Source organism: Photinus pyralis, unplaced genomic scaffold, assembly GCF_008802855.1.
Source record: "Photinus pyralis isolate 1611_PpyrPB1 unplaced genomic scaffold, Ppyr1.3 Ppyr1.4_LG8, whole genome shotgun sequence".
NCBI lineage: Eukaryota > Metazoa > Arthropoda > Insecta > Coleoptera > Lampyridae > Photinus > Photinus pyralis.
In genome coordinates, this window is record NW_022170819.1 from 20,458,815 (window position 1) to 20,480,038 (window position 21,224).

General features: G+C 36.8%; 2 protein-coding genes and 1 long non-coding RNA gene across 4 annotated transcripts in view; 2 read left to right on the top strand and 1 right to left on the bottom strand.

The window, feature by feature from the left end:
• Positions 1-1,473: 1,473 nt before the first annotated feature.
• LOC116178561 (serine protease snake-like) lies at positions 1,474-11,182 on the top strand. The gene is made up of 8 exons (XM_031498099.1): positions 1,474-1,491; positions 1,651-1,678; positions 3,500-3,700; positions 9,973-10,064; positions 10,162-10,277; positions 10,331-10,587; positions 10,639-10,784; positions 10,841-11,182. The coding sequence occupies exons 1-8, from the start codon at positions 1,489-1,491 to the stop codon at positions 11,000-11,002; spliced, it is 1,005 nt and encodes a 334-aa protein (XP_031353959.1). The 5' UTR covers positions 1,474-1,488; the 3' UTR covers positions 11,003-11,182.
• LOC116178562 lies at positions 1,685-3,011 on the top strand. The gene is made up of 2 exons (XR_004146863.1): positions 1,685-2,278; positions 2,333-3,011. It is a non-coding gene; the product is annotated as an uncharacterized LOC116178562 (long non-coding RNA).
• A 7,121-nt stretch (positions 11,183-18,303) lies between the features above and the next one.
• The window catches only part of LOC116177818 (dynein heavy chain 3, axonemal), a 52,815-nt gene continuing 49,894 nt past the window's right edge, over positions 18,304-21,224 (bottom strand). The window contains exons 43-49 of one of the 2 annotated variants that reach the window (XM_031496939.1): positions 20,451-20,608; positions 20,240-20,399; positions 20,004-20,192; positions 19,380-19,588; positions 19,120-19,330; positions 18,830-18,868; positions 18,304-18,668 (exon numbers count right to left, since the gene is read on the bottom strand). In XM_031496939.1, coding sequence (XP_031352799.1) covers positions 18,372-18,668; positions 18,830-18,868; positions 19,120-19,330; positions 19,380-19,588; positions 20,004-20,192; positions 20,240-20,399; positions 20,451-20,608 — 1,263 coding nt within the window. In that variant the 3' untranslated portion in view covers positions 18,304-18,371. The remainder of the gene's footprint in view (positions 18,669-18,829; positions 18,869-19,119; positions 19,331-19,379; positions 19,589-20,003; positions 20,193-20,239; positions 20,400-20,450; positions 20,609-21,224) is intronic. The other variant, XM_031496940.1, reaches the window with a different exon arrangement.

Consider the following 21,224-nt stretch of genomic DNA (forward strand, 5'->3'; position numbering starts at 1 on the left):
CTATTTATATGTACTTGTTTCATGTTTGGTATATTTCACTAGCAGTTTCATGCTCCTCTTCCTCCTATATTTTCGATTGTTGCAATAATTTCTAAAATAGTATGGATATTTTTCGTAAAATCGCCAGGAAGGACAGACAATTTACCAGGCAAGGTATGGCCCTGTTGTGCCGTTTGCTGGGTACAACCCTGCGCATATATAGCAAACCTCGATTGCGCGGTTTCCAAAGTTCGAACCAAATGCTTTTATTTCTATGACAGATTCTATGTCAAAAACCTATAACTAACACCGCAATTGCCCTCTAAACATTAATTTCCATCTCATTTGAAACTTTATTACCTCATTTTAGCTGTAGCAAAATTTCTTCTGCTTTTTCGCCTATAGTATATCTTTTTATAGTTTCTTTATCCATACTCAGACCCAGTCATGTAGTTTTGGTAACGTTTTTTCAAATAAATCTGGTTTCTAGATTAATTCAGGCGGCGAAGTACCTTCTACAGTAAAGCTTGAAGTCTCATTTTGGGTTATAACAGCGGTACGTAGGAGTTTATGCTGCTAACTACTCGTTTGGCATCCTCATGCGGCTTATTTGTGTCTAAGTCGCTACGACCTTTTGGTGTTGAATTCAGAACACGTCTTAGGGACCAGGTAGTTTTACCTTGGTATGTCTTTTAGTAATGCTTTAGTAAATAAAAGACGTTTAGAACTGCTTGATCCCAAGTTACTAATAGAGCAAAAATGTACTTCATTTATTAATGATCGTCGAGATCGTTTCTAATTTTTGTGTCTGTCTGTCGGTCGGTGTGCACGATACGTGCGATCGTTTTGAAAATTGGTACCTACACATGTTCTTAAGGATAAAGGTCGCTATTGTTTTTCAACGTATAGTTGTAAGAATAATCTCGAGGATCGTTCGGTATTAAGTTGTATCTTAAATTAGAAAAATAAAAATCTTCACTTGTTTGCGGATGATGCGTAACTACCCTACTTTCCAGTGATCTCTGGACTACAGACCCGGAGGGTGTAGATCTGTGGGTTCAGATACTTTCTCTTGATTATCAATAAACAATGACGCATTTGCTAGGGCAACTTACGAAAAAATCCTTTAAACAATTTGTTTTTAGCGCATATTTGAAAAATGAAAATACTTATTTGTACCCCGCTCCGTGTCATGGGCAAAATATCAGCATTGGAAAGCCTTAGAAAATTAGCCCCCCCCCCCCCCATTCAAGCAGCAACAGAATCTCCATTTATTTACTAATTTCTTTGGGGAAACAAGAAACCACAATATCCTTGACGGACAGGAACTTTGTGGTCGAAAGGAGGGGGGTCTCATAGTACTATTCGAACACAAACCCTGGGGCACCATGTTACGCGCCACTTTGTTTGTATCACGTTTACGATAGTGTTAACAACCCAATTAACCTGATGTTTGCTCACTGGATTTGGTACTAGTGGTGCTTAAATTTCTCGGCTCTTTCTCCACACATGGTATGTGCATAATTTATACCTACTTGTTCTTCCGCGATAAATTGCGTATCTAAAGGGGTAGGTATATTAAATATTACATTTTTTAACAAAATTCATTTTTTGGATGAACCGCAAGATCTCAAGGTGAATGATCAGATTGATTGACTCATGTTCCAGCAGAATTACCAGAAGAATCTCGAGGTGTATGGTAAGAAGTTTGGGTATAAATTATGTGTGAATCATCCATTCAACTTATGCCTAAAGGCTAAATTGCTTGTGATGAGTGTATTGGAATTAACTGTAAATTCGCGGTCGGTTTAATTAGTATAGGTACTTACTTAGGTATCCAAAACTCCTACGGATTGATTACAAGTTAAATAATTAGAATACACGAAATTAACTTTAAGGGAAATCCCTATAATGTTGGTGTAACACGACTGACGTCATGCTCATTTATTTTGTTGTATTGGATAAACAAGAGTATTCAGGTTTTGGCTTAATATATGATAGGCAAGCGATCACGATGATGTCAGTTTATATAAAGTTACTTATACATGATGTACCGTTGTAGCGTATGTGTATTTCCCAGTTTAAATATGTGATTTCCTTTTTGTTTCTTTTACATATTAGTGTGTTATTAGTTTAGTGGAAATGTGTCAAACGATATGTATCGCTTTTGGCTTTGGTTTTCTAATGATTATGACTATTAGTTCTACGCAAAGTGAATTTGGTTACACAGATAACGACGTTCTATTTACGAGTAAGGGTCACATTTTATGTCCATTATTATCATTTCCCACACCACTTCGTAAGGCTTGTGCACGTATACCTACACGAAATTCGAAAATGTCATTATTTTTAGAATGTCGATTGGATAACTACTTACCTACCAGATTACCTCGTGCGTACTTGTCCCAAGCCAAAAAACCGTGCAACGTTTTCTAGGATTGTAGAAACCTACCATCAACAAAGTGGGCATACCTTTTTTAGAAGTTCCCCGGTTAGCAATAATTACATTAATTGCAAGTCTTTATTTATTTTTTCTGGTATGTGTATGCAAATTTGCAATAATAATAATTTGAGTAAGTGACCCTGTACCATGATTCATTGACATGGTTTATGGGAAACTGCAATGGAACTTCATATAAAATTGTTTGGGGTATTACTTTTACACATCTACTTTACGTGTTCGTGTTTATTACTTATTGTTGGGTACCTACACCTATTTGTACAGTGTCCGTTTTTGCAAAATAAAGAGTTTTTGGGAAAATGCCAGCGTGGTCACTATTTTTTACTAGCACTACATGGAACACATAAAATAATGGCCTTTATGATTGATAAATCTGTGATATTACTTATATGTATGTTTTAGACGCTAAAACGATCGACCTGGATTCTGGAATAATCGCGTTGTCTGCACTGTTCAAATTCGCGACTATACTTTTATATTGTTCTGGAAGTTGCGCCTATTTATCCTGTTTCAAATTTTCTTCTATCCCAAAACCTTCTGACTATTAAGCAATAAAGTTTTAAAAACATGAGACTATTTATTTGTATTTACTCATACTATATTTATTGTTGTATATTTTTAAATTATACAGAGTGAGCAACAAAGATTGAAGCGTGCCGCTTCAGCTAAATTGGCAATGTGCCGCTCATAGCATATGCTGATTTGATACAAGATACGAAATACGAATAGACGCACGTCACTGTGACAGCGCAGAACGTCATTTTCGTATACAACTCCATACAAAGAAGGTAGTTTTGATATTAATAGGAACAAGCGGTGATGACGCACGCTTCAATCATTGTTGCTCACACTGTACAAATAACGTTCAGAATAAAAATGTAGGTATTTGTCGAGCCCTTGCCCAAAAAACCTAACTGTTCTTTGCTTGGACATGAAAATACTAAGGTTTGCATTTTTAGATACAGAAATAATCGTTCATTTTCATTCGCTACCATTTCTCCATGATCGTTTTATATCTTCTTATTTTTTATGCCGATGGATTTATTGCTGATTTTTTAGATGAGGGCAAATGTGGAGAAGGTAGCACAAAAGGAACGTGCAAAATGGTTACCGAATGCCCCGTAGCCGCGGCCGCAATACGAAACAAACAACATCATGGCTTGGAAAGGTGCGGATTTGAAGGTATAACCGAAGTCGTGTGTTGTCCCGAAGAGGAAACGGATTCTCGAACTCAAATCGTTACACGGAAGAGTGATCATGGTAATTGTTTCTTTGTTAATGAATATCATCACCCACGTCATTTCGCATCCATATAAATTCCTCATAATAGACGTTTTTTGTATAATTGTTTTGGCAGCTATTAGGTGACACTCTTTCTATACAATAGTGAAACTGACAATAATATCCAAGAATGACAAAAGATAAAATGGTACCTAATTCGCATTTGTTACAAACCCTCACGGTTCTGTTGACCTCACATTACCTTCTATTCCCTTGTCTTGGCAAAACAGAAATGGTGGTGGGGACAGTAGTGCCCTAGCTACCAGTGTTCCACGTGTTACGTGGAGCACGAGACCGGGACTAATAATAAGGTAAAAGTAATATCTAAAATCAACTGTGAAGATCTAGATACCGTAAAACAAAAGAACCTGTGGTTACAGGAAAAGCTTATTAAGCACAATACAAACTTATAAAAATAATATTATACAGAGTGGCCATTTCAAAACTTACAATATGCTATATCTTACATAGGTATAACAGAGATGATATTGACAAATCCTCAAAACTGTTTCTAGTGTAAAAAGGGGAATTACAATGACAGAGAGAACTCACCCCCTAACAAACTCCAAAGCCCCGTACTCCAACTTAAAAAAAACTAAATAACATCCAATCCAATAGGATATACAGTGTGTCCCAGATCGCGTGGGATTGCATGCATCCAATATGGCGCCCATTTAACTTTAGGAAGTTGGTAAATGTTCCTCAAAAGTAGCCATCTTGAATTTTTTTGACATCAATTCTAAATTAAGCGTATCAAAGACAGCCTCTTTTATATAAAACTTTTTTTTATATCTCTTATACTTTCGATAATATAAGACATTCAAGGAAATGACTAATTTTAGTTTTTTTTAATTTACGTCGAACCTATGCGACATTTTGAATTTCCATAAGGAAATTTTAAATAAGCATCTAAAACTGCAAAACCATTGCCCATTTAACCAATTCTCTATCTTTAATAATAACAAAGTTACCCATGCAATCCCACGCGATCTGGGACACACTGTATATAATTATTCCACAGGATGTATACATGTTATATTGCAGCATTTTGTCCTTACGGACACTTTTCATTGATGATGTGCTATTATTGGACCGTTGAGTTTTTTCTTCTTTTTTTCTTTTTCGCCACATGTATATCATACCGTTTCTTCCCTTTTTTCTGATTCCTTCATAGTGTTTTCTCGTTTTTACCTTTTCTTTCCTGCTTTCCCTTGTTCTTTCTACTTTTTTACGTTCCCATATCAGATGGTCAACAGTTTCCTCTATCCACATAGTCTGCGGGTCTTTAGAGACCTCCTCCGTTCTGGTGAATTCTCAATTTTCTTTCCTTTTTGCGGGCACTGGGCACATAAAAAATAAATGCAATGGCCCACGTTGGACGTGCGTCTCATTAATGGTGTGTGCGCAAAACACCATTTACAAAATACCACCCAAACAGAGTCCTACCTAACCAGCTTACAATTACCATTTCTCACATATCACACAAAAAAATACGAGTACAAAATCCTATGATAAAAAGTTAAGGGGACATAAAGCCTTTTCGTACACAACCCGTTCACAGAACGACCATAGCAAAATAAAAAAAAGCGATCTTAAGAAATAACAAGTTTAAAAACAGCTGAGATATACCTACTGGGGTCTCAACTAAAATAGGAGACACTGTACTTGTAGCTACCGGGGTAATGTAATTAATAACGTTAGGGCGGAGCTACATGATGTGGGATTGAGGACATCCGGACGCCAGCACGGAGCATGTTATACTAACGTTGCGATTTTTCAGATTTTTCCTCTTCTTTTACAGTTTTGGTCCGATTGTTTTCAAATTAGTGTCGTCGGAAAGATCTGTGAACGCGCGCAACCCTTGCGTGACGGAATTTTGTTCTTTTTCCTAGAGGCGAAATTAACTGTCTTTTGCAAAGCGCGCGTCTTCGAGGGGTTGTCGACTTCGGTCTCTCTTTCTCATTCCTCGAGCTATGAGAGGTGCCCCAAAAGCTCGAAAGTGGGTACCGACAAATCTTACTGATGGTGGGGTCAAAACTTCAAATGCGAATTACGAGTGAACCGGAAGTAGGAAGTGGTAATATGGTAGCCCCCTACAAAACTCGATCTCACACCAGGACTTTGTTAATTTTTTCTTTATTCACTTATTTGTGGATTTGCTCCATTATTTCGTTGCATTTGGTATCGTAAATATTTAAATTCTCTTACTTTCTCTACTCTTTCCCTCCCTCCACTTTCCTTTTCCTTTCTCCTCCATTCCAAATCTCATCATCTTCGATTTTTCAATTTTTTTCCCATTATGTCTCCATCGTTCCCATCATTTCCTTAATATGTTTTTCCTCTGTTGTCGATATTAGGCACTACGCGTCAGCATATGCCAGGGACCATATTTCTGCTTTCTTCCCAATTACGATTCTTCCACTTTGTCCCGGTTTTCATATTTTCTCCATGTTAGCGTTCAATAAGGTTGGGCTAAGTGGACATCCTTGTCTCAGTCTCCTATCCCTCCAGCCTACTTTTTGTCTCTCCATATAACTACTTGATTCTGTTATTAAATTATTATCTATTATTTTCCCATTCTCCATGTTTGCCATACTTTTTCCTTTTCTAGTATCTATGTCAAATCCATGAAAAACGCTATCACTTTTCCGCCCGTCATGTGTAGTACATAATATATGTAAAATTAACTTATTAACGATGTAAAGGATGAGGGGTATTACACCCCTAAATTAAACACTGTACCTACAACAATTTACAATGGGCGTTCATTGAACAGTAACAGGTATAATAAAGCTGCGTTAGCGAGCCGTAATAAAACGTGATGTTTTCATATTTAACGAAGTTCCGCTTACGTATATACAATCGATCGTTTCTCTCCCTCTACTGAATCCTATTTGTGTTACCCCATCTCTCATCTCATCCTCCTCTCTCCTACATCTCTTTCTAATCTTGGATTCAACACCATCGAGTAGGTACCTATATTCTGTACGTCATTGTCTTTGTCACTTCTTTTGTGAATCGGCACTACTGCCCTTTTCTTCCATTCTTTCGGTAGTCATCCTTCTTTGCATATCTTGTTTATTCGTTTTCGTTTCCTCAGCTTCTCCTTGATGCTATCTGTTGTGAAAATCCATACCTTATTCCTTATTTCATCCTTCCCTGCCGTTTTCCCTTTCTTCAGTCTCCATTTTACTTTCTGTTTAATCTCTTTTCTTGATATCTCGTTCCCTTCCACCTCATTTCTTCCTACCTCCTCTATCGCCCCCTTTTACTCTTACTTTCCTTGTAGTACCTTTGTGCTGTTTACAGTCCTCCATTTGTATTTCTCGGCCACTTATTATATTTTTCCCTTTTTCTCTGTTTATCATCTTCCAAAAGTCCTCCTCTCTTACCGGATTTCTTTTTAGTGACGTTTCTGTTTCTTCATCTTTTTTCCTTACATTTTCTTTTGTTCTTTTTGTTCTGTTTTTTCAACTCCGTCTCCTATAATCTCTCCCTTTCTTTTTTTTCCATCATTGTTCTGTTTTTCGCCTTTGTACACTCTCTGTCCTACCTGTTTCCGTGTTATTGCCTCATATTTTTCCACTCCTATGTTCTTTCCTGTTTCTTCTTCGTTTTGTTCCTCTAGTCGCTTTCTATAAGTTTATGAATATCGTCTCTTTTTAAAGCACCGGGAAACCCAAGCATTGGTACAAACTACAACTACAACTACAATCTAAAAAATGTAGGTATTATTAATTACTTCAATTCCAAGTACTTTGCAGTGATCTAAGTAGCTTATAAGTCGCGATTTCACGAATGAGAAGGTCAAGTGGCTAACATATAAAGAATAGAAAATTCTGGGTAAGTGTTGCGGTTTCTATTCATCTCCTCTTGATATGAAACTAATGATGAATAATGAACATTTTAGATCTTGGAATTTATTTGTTTTGTGACCTCTGATGTTTTCTCAGTAGCAACACACAGTATTAGGGCCAGACATCAAACACCTGAGTGCCTGAACGTAACCAAATGGTTCCGAGTGCTCGAGAGAACATTTTCTATATTACTTGCACCACCTCGATAGATTAATTAACCCGACGACCGTGCCGACCGCAACGATATACAACTCTTCATCTTTTGGGACCAGATTGTATTGGCCTGGCAAGCCATTTTATATTTCCCTGGCGGTGTGGAGTTGGGAGTGAGGGTTCGCTCACTTCTTTTCGTTGTCTGAACCCTTAATTTTCGGTTTACTTACGAACGAGCAATAAATGACAGTACTCGAGACCGAAAGTCCACGGGAACACGGAACTGGTATTAGGGGATGTAATGCTCTGCGTTTTACAGAATCAGAAAGCTCATTTTTGACCATACTAACACTTGCAGTAAAATGTTCTGTGCTCCACAGAACCAAAGTCGCGTCTCTTTTCTGGCGTCACTGTCAACTGCAGTTAATCTTTACAAGTGCCCTAATGCAGTGCAAAATTAGTAAAAAAAAATAATTACAAGAAAAGCAAGCAAAAGGAGATAACTAATCCCTCCACTTAAATTTAATATACCTAAATTACGTTAGCAGTTCGCATGTTTTGATAACTTAAATTCAATGAACAATAATTGAACGGTTCCGAACGGATTTTAATTAATCCCAAACGCAACATTGCAACGTCTAGATTAATTATGTCTGTCCCTGAATCACGCCCCATCGCGAACGTTACTTATATTATGATTATAAAAGGCTATTTGCGAATTATCCAGATTAAAATAAATCTCTATGGACGCAAATGCTGTTCTGTACGACTGCATACTTTCACTTGATTTGATTATATTATTGTAATTAAATGTAAGAGGACCATTTGAAGTGGGCTCCGAAAAGAAGAGACTGGAAGCATCTTCCCTGGTGCCAGTCTAACCCTATGATAGTTTCAGTGCTTCTTAATTCTGAAAGCTCACCCTGTATACGTAATATGTAAACGGACTATTTACATTAATCCCTCGATCCTAAGGTAATTGTAAAAAGCGCGTCGTTGGGGGTTGTTGTCAAATTGGGTACTGTGGCCAACTCCAAACCGAATCGATCACTACATTTCTGGCAGGAATCTTCAAGAGTGAATTAACTCGAGAACATATGTTATGGTACATCTGTAAGGTACTTACTTTTTTAAATCTTGAAGTTACAGCCCTTTGAATTTTCTTTCGAAATTGGTTTCTCGTATATAACTTTTGATTGAGAAGTCTGATCGAAAAAGTACGAATTGTTTTGGATTCTACGCACCAAAATTAATTAGAAAAAGTGTTTTCCCGAGAAATTTTGGTGTAGTCGATTTTTGGTAAAAAAGGAAGGTTATACACTGCCTTTTTTTGAGGCCCCAAAAAAAATTGTCTCAGATCGACCCGGAAAAAAAATTTTCTTATAGAATGTGGCCTGTAGAATCCATAATTTCAAACAGTTCCAAGATTGGGCTACTAGTTCAAAAGTTACAGCCCTTTGAATTTTCTTTCGAAATTGGTTTCTAGTATAACTTTTGATTGAGAAGTCTGATCGAAAAAGTACGAATTGTTTTGGATTCTACGCACCAAAATTAATAAGAAAAAGTGTTTTCCCGAGAAATTTTAGTGTAGTCGATTTTTGGTAAAAAAAAAGGAAATACTATGCGAAGTATTCGAATACTAAATACTTGTGAAAGTATTTGAGTTACAAAAACAAATACTCTGCTTCCATAAAAGTATTTAATTACAAAGTATTTGAATACTTTAAAGGATTTGAATACTAAAAAGTATTTACAAAATCGAATACTGCCCAGCTCTGCTCGGTTGCAAGAACGGATTGTCGGAAGAGGGTACTCACAAAGGGCGATTGAGACGTCTGCAAGAAATATATCCATTGGTGATGTCAAGATAAAAGCTATTTCGGTTTTAAAAAAATGCGCTTTATCTGCACGAGTTGTGCACAATTTATACTTGTTTGAAATAAGAACCACAGATGCTTCTACTAAAGACAAGCATATCGTAAAAATTACATGTTTCTTATTTATAAGAATAGGTATTTATGCCATAACTTATTTTCCTTCGTACACATAAATAACCCGTTACATTACATTCCATGAGGAACTGATCAATTCATGAAAAATGCGCTAGTAACCTACTCGCCTTAAGGCGAAAACCTTTTTCTGTTGATTTCACTTACGCATGTAATCAATATATCACACTTTTGACTGTTTCTACTCTTCACGGTCAAGTGTGATGTAAAGTAACTCTTGTTTAAATTATAGCATGTAAAGAATATGTTAAAGGCCTGCCTCCAGACATAACGTTTCTAATACTGAAAGGAGATAATGCCACTTTGGGAGAATTTCCACACATGGTGAGTACCAACGACTTGTTAACTTAAAAAATCTTTTCTGTTTAGAAATATCTGATGACACTATATTGTATCATTTGACCCCAGTTTGTTGTTGTAGGCAGCTTTAGGATATTTGTACGACGATGATGTCGAGTACAAATGGGAATGTGGCGCTTCTCTAATAAGTAGCAATTTTGTATTGACAGCGGCGCATTGTTTAGTTAGAACAGATAAGTAGGGCTTGCTTTTTAACGAAAATATGGCAAATAATTATCTTTTATCTACAGCAAGTCTCCGACAAAGGTTCGTATGGGAGTAATAGATACTACCGGCAGTGACAAAGTTGAAGCTCTCGACGTAAATATTAAAAAAAAGTACGTCAATCCCCAATATCAACATCGACAGAAAAGGCATGACATCGCGTTACTGGAACTGGAAACGCCGATCACGAAAAGTAAATACGTTCATCCTGCTTGTCTTTATCAAGAAGGGAACGATCCCATTGGATTAGTTGTAACGGGTTGGGGACTTACAAGTCAAAGCGGTAAAACTACCTTTGCTTTGTACTTGAAGTGAACTGAAACTTAATTCATAGGCGATCCCAGTACCATTCTTCAAAAGGCAACACTCGAACCAGTACCAGTACCTACTTGCACCAAATACTATGAAGCACGTTCAAGCAGACCGATTTTAAACTTTCAAATATGCGCAATGTCAGATGACGGTAGAGATACCTGTTCTGTAGGTATTCTGCAGTGGTGTTTAAAAGCGTGTTGCTGACTTAGCCAAATTTACAGGGTGATTCGGGTGGTCCACTTCAAGTACAACAGGAGCCAAGTACCATTTACACGATAGTCGGTATAACTTCGTACGGAATTGGGTGCGGAGGTAAAAATCCGGGGGTTTATACAAGGGTTTCCGCTTATCTAGACTGGATCGAGAGTATAGTCTGGCCTTAACATAATGTCATCTCCTTAGGATCTATTTTAAATGCCTGCACTGATACTCGAATTGTGATTATTTTGATTTGTGAAGTTGTAGTTCCCAATACACTTACTTAAGTACTCTCGTACAAAATACCTAATTGTTATATGTGCCATGATATCAAATAAATTTCAAACGTTCATTGTCTACCTATAGTCAAAGGTATGCAATTGTGTACTAGTATTTTTAGTGGAGCCAGAGAGACTCGGCATGCATGCACATTTATCTACACCAAAAACTTCACAATAATAAAAGTTAACGGTATCAAACACGTGATTCTGCATTGAGGTTAAATCAAGTCAATTTCTTTCCTAAGAATATCATGGCGGAAATTTCCTAGTTTACATGTTATGTTATGGCATATATAAATGTTCCCGAAATGATGTAGGTATTTGACTTTTTTTATATAAAACAGGCGATAAATACAATCTGCCGCACAAGCCGGCTCGTGTGGCTCATTTCAGTTAAAACTGCTAAAAGTGCTAAGGGTCCCTGGTTCGAATCCGGGTTCGGGCATGGATATTTGAACCTAAGTGTATAGTGGGTTGGGTTGGTAGAGCACCCTCGGCTGAAACCCCGCGCACTCAAAAATAAGGGCAAACGGATAGGTGCAACCGACATTGTTAGGGGATCGGTGGATAGTACGGCACTTGATAGAAAACAACTCCAGGCCTTCCATTATAAGTAATAGATACTATGAAGGAAAGAATCATTTTTACTCTCACCCCTACTCGTAGTAGTTTACTTGGTACCACTAACGGCCAACTTATACAAAATTTGGAACAGTGCAATCGTCCCATTTGTATTCAATTTTTACTTGCTAAAATTGTATCACATGGAGGGGCAGGATGGGGTGGACCTTTAATACACAAAAACATGAAGACTGTTTGGATCTCCAGGATTCTAAGGCCATCCCCCGTAAAGTCCGTCCGGCTGGATGACAGACGGACAAAACGCACGCAATAATACATATTTCACTTTGCGAAATTTTATTGCCGTGGAGGCATTTTTTCGAAAAATGCGTATGGCGAATTAAACACGCTCCAAATTTGGTTTCAATCAGTTCAGACAGACAGACAGACCTCAAGATTTTGTTTGATTTCGGATTCCTGGTGTTTCAAACCGTGTATATCCGTCAAAAAAGTGAGGGGTCATTTTTTACTCCAATCGGGTGATGAAAATGTAGAATTATTTTCCTCTGAGTGACCTCAAAACGCCTAACCTGCGTGTCAGTTGGTTTTATTTAAAATTTCACTTATCAATTTTGGCCACTATAATAAGATAAGAAGGTCGCCCCGCCGCTGACCTTACCTGTTATCGCTTTACCTATTCATTCCCGCACAGTATTTAGCAAAAGTTAAGAGGCGTCGGTCTATGTGCGTGGTTCCAATGGTATATACCTATATGGGGTGGATACCGGATGGTAATGGCCCTTTCCTTGGAGTTGACTAATAAAGCTATAAGGGTGAGTCTTTATTTCTGTATAGGTAAAATGCATGTAGGTAAACTCTGCACTAAACCCCAAAAATCACTTCTACCGATGAACGGTAAACGAAAATATGACTAATGATTACAACTACATTATGTCCTATTTAAATAAATTTGTTTGTTTTTAATCTTCGTGCTTAGTGCCCTAATGGTAGCACCTTTAGTCATGTTTGACATGTAGGAATCTTAATTTTGATTTCTCATAAGATGTAAAAACCAAAAAAAGGTTATTATTGATCATAGATGATTAAATTAAAACCCCTATTCCAACTCTCTTGTTTAGTAAAATTTTTGCGCCATGTGTGTCTATTACAGATAAAGCGTTAGTCATTGACAGATGGGTCGTTGAACTAGGGATCCAAACTGATTTCACACTTTTCGCATTTTCGCTCTGTTGAGTTCTCACAAAATAGTCCAGGAAATAGAGACTGAAAATGGACCATTTCCTGCAAAACGAGAAGTAGTTCCAATTTTTTATGCATGTCATGAAAGAATATCTGGTGGTTAAGGCTGGACAGTACATACAGAACGGAGTATGTAAAGTTGCCTATTCTCAATCCCCAAATTTGGTTATTTATAATATTAATTTGTGTTCGATGGTAAAAACATAAACTTAGTCCAATTATAATGAACATTTTCTATCTGTATAAAACCAGCCACCCGGCGGAAGCTATCTTTTAGCGCTTTTTAGAAAAACTTTTAAGTTGTTTTTCCAAGATAACTTATCTATAAATGAAGTTGGAACAATTTCCAAAATTAAGATACGTTCGTAAACTTAATATCTAGGCAATAACGCCAGGAAAATTTATTTCCTTTTTTCTTTTCCAAAATATGACACCCTAACAGCCCTCGACGTTGCCCTTAAAAAAAAGATTATTTTAAAACATTTTAGTAAACCCCGGCGTTATTGTCTAGCTAAAGCATTCACCTTTCACAGGAATATTCGACCCCTTCTTCAACTTCACTCAGAATTAAGATATCGTGGAACGAAATCACGCGTTTTCGGGCAACGGAACGGGTGTACTGTCCAGCCTTAAGAATCCAAGTTTTCGACCTCCCACCCCTTGTGCTTCCCCCGTACCACCCTCAAAACCAATGAAATTTGGTTGGTTTTTTAGTTTTTCAATCATATCTTTTTATAGGTTCATTTTGCAAAAAAATATTGTTATCAGAAATTGTAGACTATGAAATTCTACACAACTTTGATATACACTAAGTTTTTGTGAAATGTTTATTAAAAACGATATAGAGCTTCAGAGTTGCTTATATTTTTAAGAATTCTAAAGTTTGTAGATTTTTTAACCAAATTTTATACTTTATCTCCATAATTAAGTTTTATGAGAAAATATTTTGAACTTATTGTGGTATAAATCCCCCTACGCTGCGCACCTTTACCAAAGGGGATGCATAATACTTAATTCAACTTTCAACTCTTGCTAATGGGGATATTTGAATCACTGTGGGTTTTCTAATATCCGTTTGAAACAAAAAAAATTTATCTTACTTATCCTCACTAGCAAGGGTTGCAAGTTTAATTATTTTGCATCCCCTTTGGTAAGGGTGCAGGGTAGAGGGATTTATACTGCGATAAATTCAATCTCATAAAACTCTTAATTATAGAGATAAAGTATGAAATTTGGTTAAAACATCTACATACAAACTTTAGAATTCTTAAAAATATAAGCAACTCTGAAGCTCTATATTGTTTTTGATAAACATTTCACAATAAAGTCGTGTATATCAAAGTTGTGTAGAATTTTATGATCTACAATTTCTGATAACAATATTTTTTTCTAAAGTGAACCATTAAAAAGATATGATTGAAAAACCAAGAAACCATCCAAATTTCAGGGGTTTTGGGGGTGGTGCGGGGGAAGCACAAGGGGTGGTAGGTCGAAAACTTAGATTCTGAACCATCAGATGACTGTCTATGACATGCAAAAGAAATTAGAACTACTTCTCATTTTGCAAGTTAAAACCCTCTATTCCCTGGACTACAATGATTTGAAGGTAGTTTGAAACGAAAAACATTATAGATCCTCAAGGGATATATATTTCAACTATATTTATAATGTTATTTATTAAAAAAGTATTTATTTATGTTATTATTGATATTTATTGAGCATATTTATACCTAAGGACATGGTTTTTGGTTAGAATCGTTCATTTTGTACTCTCGGGAGCGGATCAGAATGGTCTGATTCAGTCTGATTACCTATTTTACCGTCGAGTTTTAACCGAGACGGTTATGCTTTCTCCCAATCGTCCGTCACTCGACCGATAGCTTCATGTCCATCGATTTAAAAGAGAAGGAATGGACCAATTACGATGAAATTTGGGTTTTTTAATCAAATTTGTAGATCGAAGATCGAGAATTGGCCATGTAGATCAAAAAATAAAGAAGGCTCTTTTGACATCTTTGTCAGTTATGCGTGAAATTTTGTATGTAGGCACCTCGGATAAAAGTAAAACTAATGCCGAATCAAAAAATGTGTTTTGCGCATTAGTACAGGCCCTAGAGCTCAGAACAGGGGTCTACCTTGCACATTTCTGAGACAAAGAACCAAAACCAAGATGCAGGGTTTATGTTTTTTGGGTCGCTGAATCCGAATTTGACATTTGCAGAAAAATCCGCATGACGCGGGAGCCGCCATCCTGGAAAAATGGCGGAAAATCGGCGGTTTTTCCACAAATCCCGAAATAACTCATTTGGTATCGGTTTTTTGGCGGAAAACTTCAGTAATAAATTAAAGTACATAAAATTTCCTTTGAGATGAGCCATTGTTGATGAAAATCGGATAAAAACTAACGCCACTACAGTGCGACGAAATTCGGCCCAAAAATGAAGTTTTGGCAATTTTCAATATTTCGCGCGCAAAAAAACGAGTCTGATGTCATTCACAGAGCAGTAAGCTCTCCGAGGAGCTTTTGAAGAACATCCAATTACTACCTTTAAAATGAGCCCAAGTTAGTTTAAATCGGACGAAAATTGACATCGCAACAATTAATCGCCCGAACCTACTTCTTTCGCCGAAATTAGCGCATTCATGGTGAAATGAGTATCAAGATCATATACCTAAGTTTTAAAACTTTTATTCACAATTTACAAGTTACATGATTTCTGCATTGAATGATTCAAAAGGCCTTACTCGCTAAAACCCCCGCCGCTGGCAATCCGATGAAGTGTCGGGAGTTTATCAATCCAATAGGGATGGTCAGAGGTACATCGTAGATCATGCTGGTGGTCGTTCTGGTTTTGTAGAGGATGGTTTGTTGTTGGTCAAGTAACGATGGTGATTGAAAAAAGTTAATAATACGAACAAGGGTTGTTATAACCTCTGTAGGTACTGTAACAAATTTTTATAAAGGGTTTACGCATTTTCGGTATTTTCTATTTAAATTTCCAAATTTTCTATCTGGATACTCCCGTCAGGAGCGTCAGCATTCGATTCTTTTTTCTAAACTCGGTCTTTTCGCTTTTTGCTGGAATTTATAAGAGTTTCTATTCCGCGCTGAAGCACTACACTTACATCATTATTTAAGTCTTTTTCACAAATGGAACACTTTTTTATGCTTTCTGGTTCCATATTGAACGCTCAATCACCGAAAACACACTGAAAAAAGGAAAACATAACTAATGGCCATTTGCACCGACAAATTTTAGCTGAGCTTAGCTTAAAATCCATGACAATTGAGACAATATGGTTGTCATGGATTTTGAAGCTACTCTTAAGCTAAGTTCAGCTTAAATTTTTCGGTGCAAACGGCCATAAGTAATCCAAAATCTGGACAGCAGGACGTTATGTTCTATCAACAGGAAAAAACAAACAATTTTTTGGCTACATTCCAAAACCACGTATCCTGGTTGAACTGTTCGATGGAGATAGGTACGTGGTTTTGAAATGTAGCACAAAAGTTGGTTCTCTTTCGGTAAATGCTCCTCAATTATGCATTTGAATAACGATCGAATACCGAGTTTCTGACGAAACAGCCAATAAGGATATAAAAAATCAAAAAACCACACTAAAAGAAGCAATCTTACGTCGATGATTACCAAAATTAGGGATTCAATTGGATGTTCTTCAAAAGGTCCTCACATTCGGAGAGCTTACTGCTCGTGAATGAAGTCAGTTCCGTTTTTTGCGCGCAAAATTTCGAAAATTGCGAAACGTTATTATTGGTCCGAATTTCGTCGCACTGTAATGGCGTTAGTATCCGATTTTCATCAACAAAGGCTCATCTCAAAGGAAGTTTCATTTATTACTGATGTTTCTTCGCCAAAAAACCGATACCGAATGAGTTATTTCGCGTTTTGTGGAAAAACCGCCGATTTTCCGCCATTTTTCCAAGATGGCGGCTCCCGCGTCATGCGGATTTTTGTGCAAATGTCAAATTCGGATTCAGCGACCCAAAAAACATAAACCCCGCACCATGGTTCTTTGTCTCGCAAGGTCAAATCCTCTGGGGCCTGAACTACATGCATAATCCGATTTTTTCTATTTGTTAAGATATTTAAATGAAATTTTGTATGCAGACCAGCAGACACCTCGAATAAAAGTAGTTCTAGTGTTCGCAAATCGCATATTCAATAAATGTATTTAACCAAGAACAAGTCACGCGGGTCTCCGCTCAATAACTCGACACTACCCAACAATAAATAAAATAAAATAAATAAAATCTCATTATGCCCTCAAACGACCTGTCAAATTGATTGACGGAGTTATATTATGTAATAAAAAAGATGCAACTTGATTCATATGAAGCACTTTAATGTTGGGCAAACAATAATCATATAACATTTGTATATTAAAAATGCATTATTTGGAACGATGAAAAATAAAATTTTGTATGCACCTCAGGCATTACTCGATATTTAATCCTCGGGCGACTTACAATATATATATCGCCTTAAGGCTGGACAATACATACAGACCGGAGTATGTAAAGTTGCCTATTGTCAAAAGTCAAATTTGGCCATTCATAATATTATTTTGGGTTCGATGGCAGAAACATAAACTTAGGCCAATTATAGCGCACATTTTGTATCTGCATAAATCAAGCGGCGCGGCGGCGCAAACTATGTTTTCACGTTCTCAAGATAAACTTTTAAGTTGTTTTTCCAAGATAACTATATATGAAGTTGAAACAATTTCCAAAATTGCTATAAGTTCGTAAAGTTAATATCTAGGCAATAACGCCAGGAAAATTTGTTTCTTTTTTTCTTTCTCAAAATATGGCACCCAAACAGCCCTCGACGTTACCCCTAAAAAAAGGATTATTTCAAAACATTTTAATAAACCCAGGCGTTATTGTCTAGCCAAAGCATCCACCTTTCACAGGAATATTCAACCCCTTCTCCATCTTTACTAAATCGATCTGTACTGAATTTAAAACAGTTGAATCTCTTAGTAAAGGTAAATCGATCGACGTGTGAAAAACTGCTACAGCTCCAGATAACGCTTGGTTCTTGGTATAATTTCCGTTTTTCTAAGCGTCACAGCGCAGACTATTAGCTTGATAACGCACGGTTTGACTCCGCAAGACAACTAATGCGCATTCAAATCACATAACTTTCGAACACTAATTCATTTATATTTATATCCCTTCTCCCAGAATCTATATAACTGTAATTTAGTTCCACCGATACGACGAAACGTTTATAAGGTCTGCGCACCTCTTATACAAGCTTTTGTCAATTCGACTTGAATAGTAAATAGACGTATCCATATTGGAGAGCCACACTCAGAAGTTACATAACTATTTATGAAGAATGAGAATGAAATTTGTATCTAGATATAAGTTTTACTGAATAATCAAAAACATAATACAGTAAACAGTACATATATAGGTATTATCCTAATCATCCAATTGACACAAACCGGCTACTCCTCTGTTAATCCAATGAGTTGATGATAAATCTGTATCAAATGTAGTATACATTACAAAATTTGTAGAATGTCCCGTTGTAGAGAGTACTCCCCGTCTTGCACTTGTCTTGTAAAGTGGACATATGTAAGCGGGACGTTCGACAAATTCGGCCTTTAGACCTGGTTTTAGCCACATAATGGGCACAACATCGAAGAGTATCTTCGGAAAGGATTCTTTGAGCATTTTTGAGACTCTATCCCATCTTGCACCTTCCAGGAATAAACCCTGCACAAAGAAATTCAATTAATATCGGCATAGGTACCTATGTCAAAAATTAAAAAATCATTCAGTATTAACACCAACTACCTACATTGATTATTATCTAATTACAATATCTACTAGGTAGGTACATATTCATGCTAAAATCTCATTCGGTTAAAGCTTACATCGAAAAACACACTGATTTCTTCTTGTTCCAAGACTTGCTGCATGTAATAGTTGCAATATTAATAATCATACCGATAATACTACTAAGAATCTTAATTTATAGATGTAGAGGTTCACTCGAAAAGTTCGTTTTCATTTGAGTTAAATTTCGCATTATTTTGATAAGTATTTATACCAATGGGATCAAAAAATGCACATTTTCATTTTTTTAACAGCTAAGCAAAGGATTTAATTGTTTTATATTTTCTGTCACATACTGTAGGAAAATCTAAATCAGTATTTTACTCACTTTGATATAGACACCTGTATCTGGTGCTTTACGGACGGTCGTTTCATATTCAGTAGTGAAATATTCAAACTGTATGAAATCAATGGGAATTTTCAACTTTCTCGAATAATTTTGCAAAACTCCCGTTAAAAATGACTGAGTGAAATAAAAACCGGAGAGCCAAAATACTAGCGGAGGTCCATTATCAATCCAGTCTTGTAAAAATTTTAATCTGTAACTAGTGAAAACAACACCAGTCCTAAACGTATGTGTATTCAAACCTAGCAATCAAGTCTGCGATGTAAGATCCGAGAGGCTTTAAGCTCGGATAACTTTTACTCATCCAAGACGCGGGTACCTTGCCTATAACCAGGGAGGTATGCGTCTCTTCCAGTTCTTTGTTCATCACGACGAGCCCTTTTACTGCTTTTACTACGTCTCTTAGAGTTCGTTGTACCACAAGGATTAATCTATTAAATCGTATCAGTTCCTACAATAACCAATTAAGTGTCAACTATCATGTATGCCTAGTTAACATGGGCTTAGTACTTGTCATTCGCACATTTTTTAACAATCTTGATATATAAACAAACACATTGCAAATGGGTTGCCTAAAAAATGAAGTCAAGACTACCCTTAATTAAAATTAATGTTTCTGTTTGCTTCTATCACATGGGTACACGCTCACACTCTCTTACACATGTTGCCTACATGTTTCCAATACACATTTCCCTCTCTCTCTCAGCTGCACCGTTCCGAGTGAAAGAGAAAGACGCATAACTGGCGTGGGAGGGCTGCACGTTCCCGATCCCTGATGTAAATCATTACTGGTCACTTATCACTACTCAGATTAGTGCTGAGCGATAAGTACTAAGCCCATAGAGCAGTGTTCACTTCATCAGTACCTGTCGCAAAACGGTATTCATCGAGTTCATATACATCACTGGATATTTTTCACTAATTGCCTCAACATCAAACGGATTGGGAACTTTTCCCAATATCTCTTTGACTAACTCGACTACTGTTCCTTCCGACACACCGCCACCTCCACCGGCAGTTATTTGCGTTTGCGTTAATAAGACCCCATTTAACAACTAAAACAATTAGTAGGAGTGCCCCAAAATTCTCAACCATTTTTTACCATTAACGTTTCTTGATTATCTTTCGTAATGTCCGCATTTTCGTGTAATCCGTACACTTCGGGTTGCTGTACAAGTGGAAGCGATCGAATATACGACACACAGCCTTCCCACGATGTGTCGGTTGGCACATAGTACAAATCGAGGGCAGAGAATTTGTACCTATGTGCAACAAAAGTTAGGGTTGATCAGATTATTATGTACACTACATACCCGGGGGTTGTAATTATGTCGGGACAGTAAAATATTGAAAGTAAGGAGTTTAGTAACCTTCTATCCTTATCATCTGTAACACGTCCGCCGTAATTACACTCTCCAGTTAAGTATGTGAGTGCATCAAACGGAACCTCGTCATATTCAGTTAGGAACATCTGAAAATCATAACAGTCGTTATCGGCATTGAGCATCTACTCAAAACCAAAATTGAAACTGAATTTTATAATCTCTCCTTGTACACTTCCGGCATCTGGTATAAAGAAAAATCCCTGCAATAATTTCAAACACTCTGTGACCTCGATTAACACCTGAAATAAATCTTGGAGAAAAATCGGACATGAAAACTCTACCTGGGTCGCACAATGGATTAGAATAAACACACAATTAATTGATTGATAATCGCAAAAATGTATTCCGAAACACATGAAAAATTTTTTTCAAAATCTCTGAAAAGAAAAGCGTACTAAGCTATTTGCACATATTACCCCGCACGCAAGCCGTCGACAATAATAGTTATTTATTATATAAGACGATAAAGGTGTGCTTAGTTTTCGTTTATCATCGTGTATAATACAAAACTTTAGTAGAAATCATTATAAAACTGAAAATTCTGCAGGTATTTAATTAAAGCCCAGTAGCCCTACTTGAACTGTACCTAAAGCTTAAGACGCAGCTTGAGCTCTAAGTCCGTTTTAAACTATTCCACTAGTCAAAAACATTACAGTAACAGTATAAAGACAGTGTGACCATAATGCCCCATGTTGGGCATGT

Coding starts and splice junctions, on each gene's coding strand:
- LOC116178561 (XM_031498099.1), top strand. Junction 1,679..3,499: donor GAAGAATCTCGAGGTGTATG/GTAAGAAGTTTG, acceptor CTGATTTTTTAG/ATGAGGGCAAATGTGGAGAA. Junction 3,701..9,972: donor TACACGGAAGAGTGATCATG/GTAATTGTTTCT, acceptor TTTAAATTATAG/CATGTAAAGAATATGTTAAA.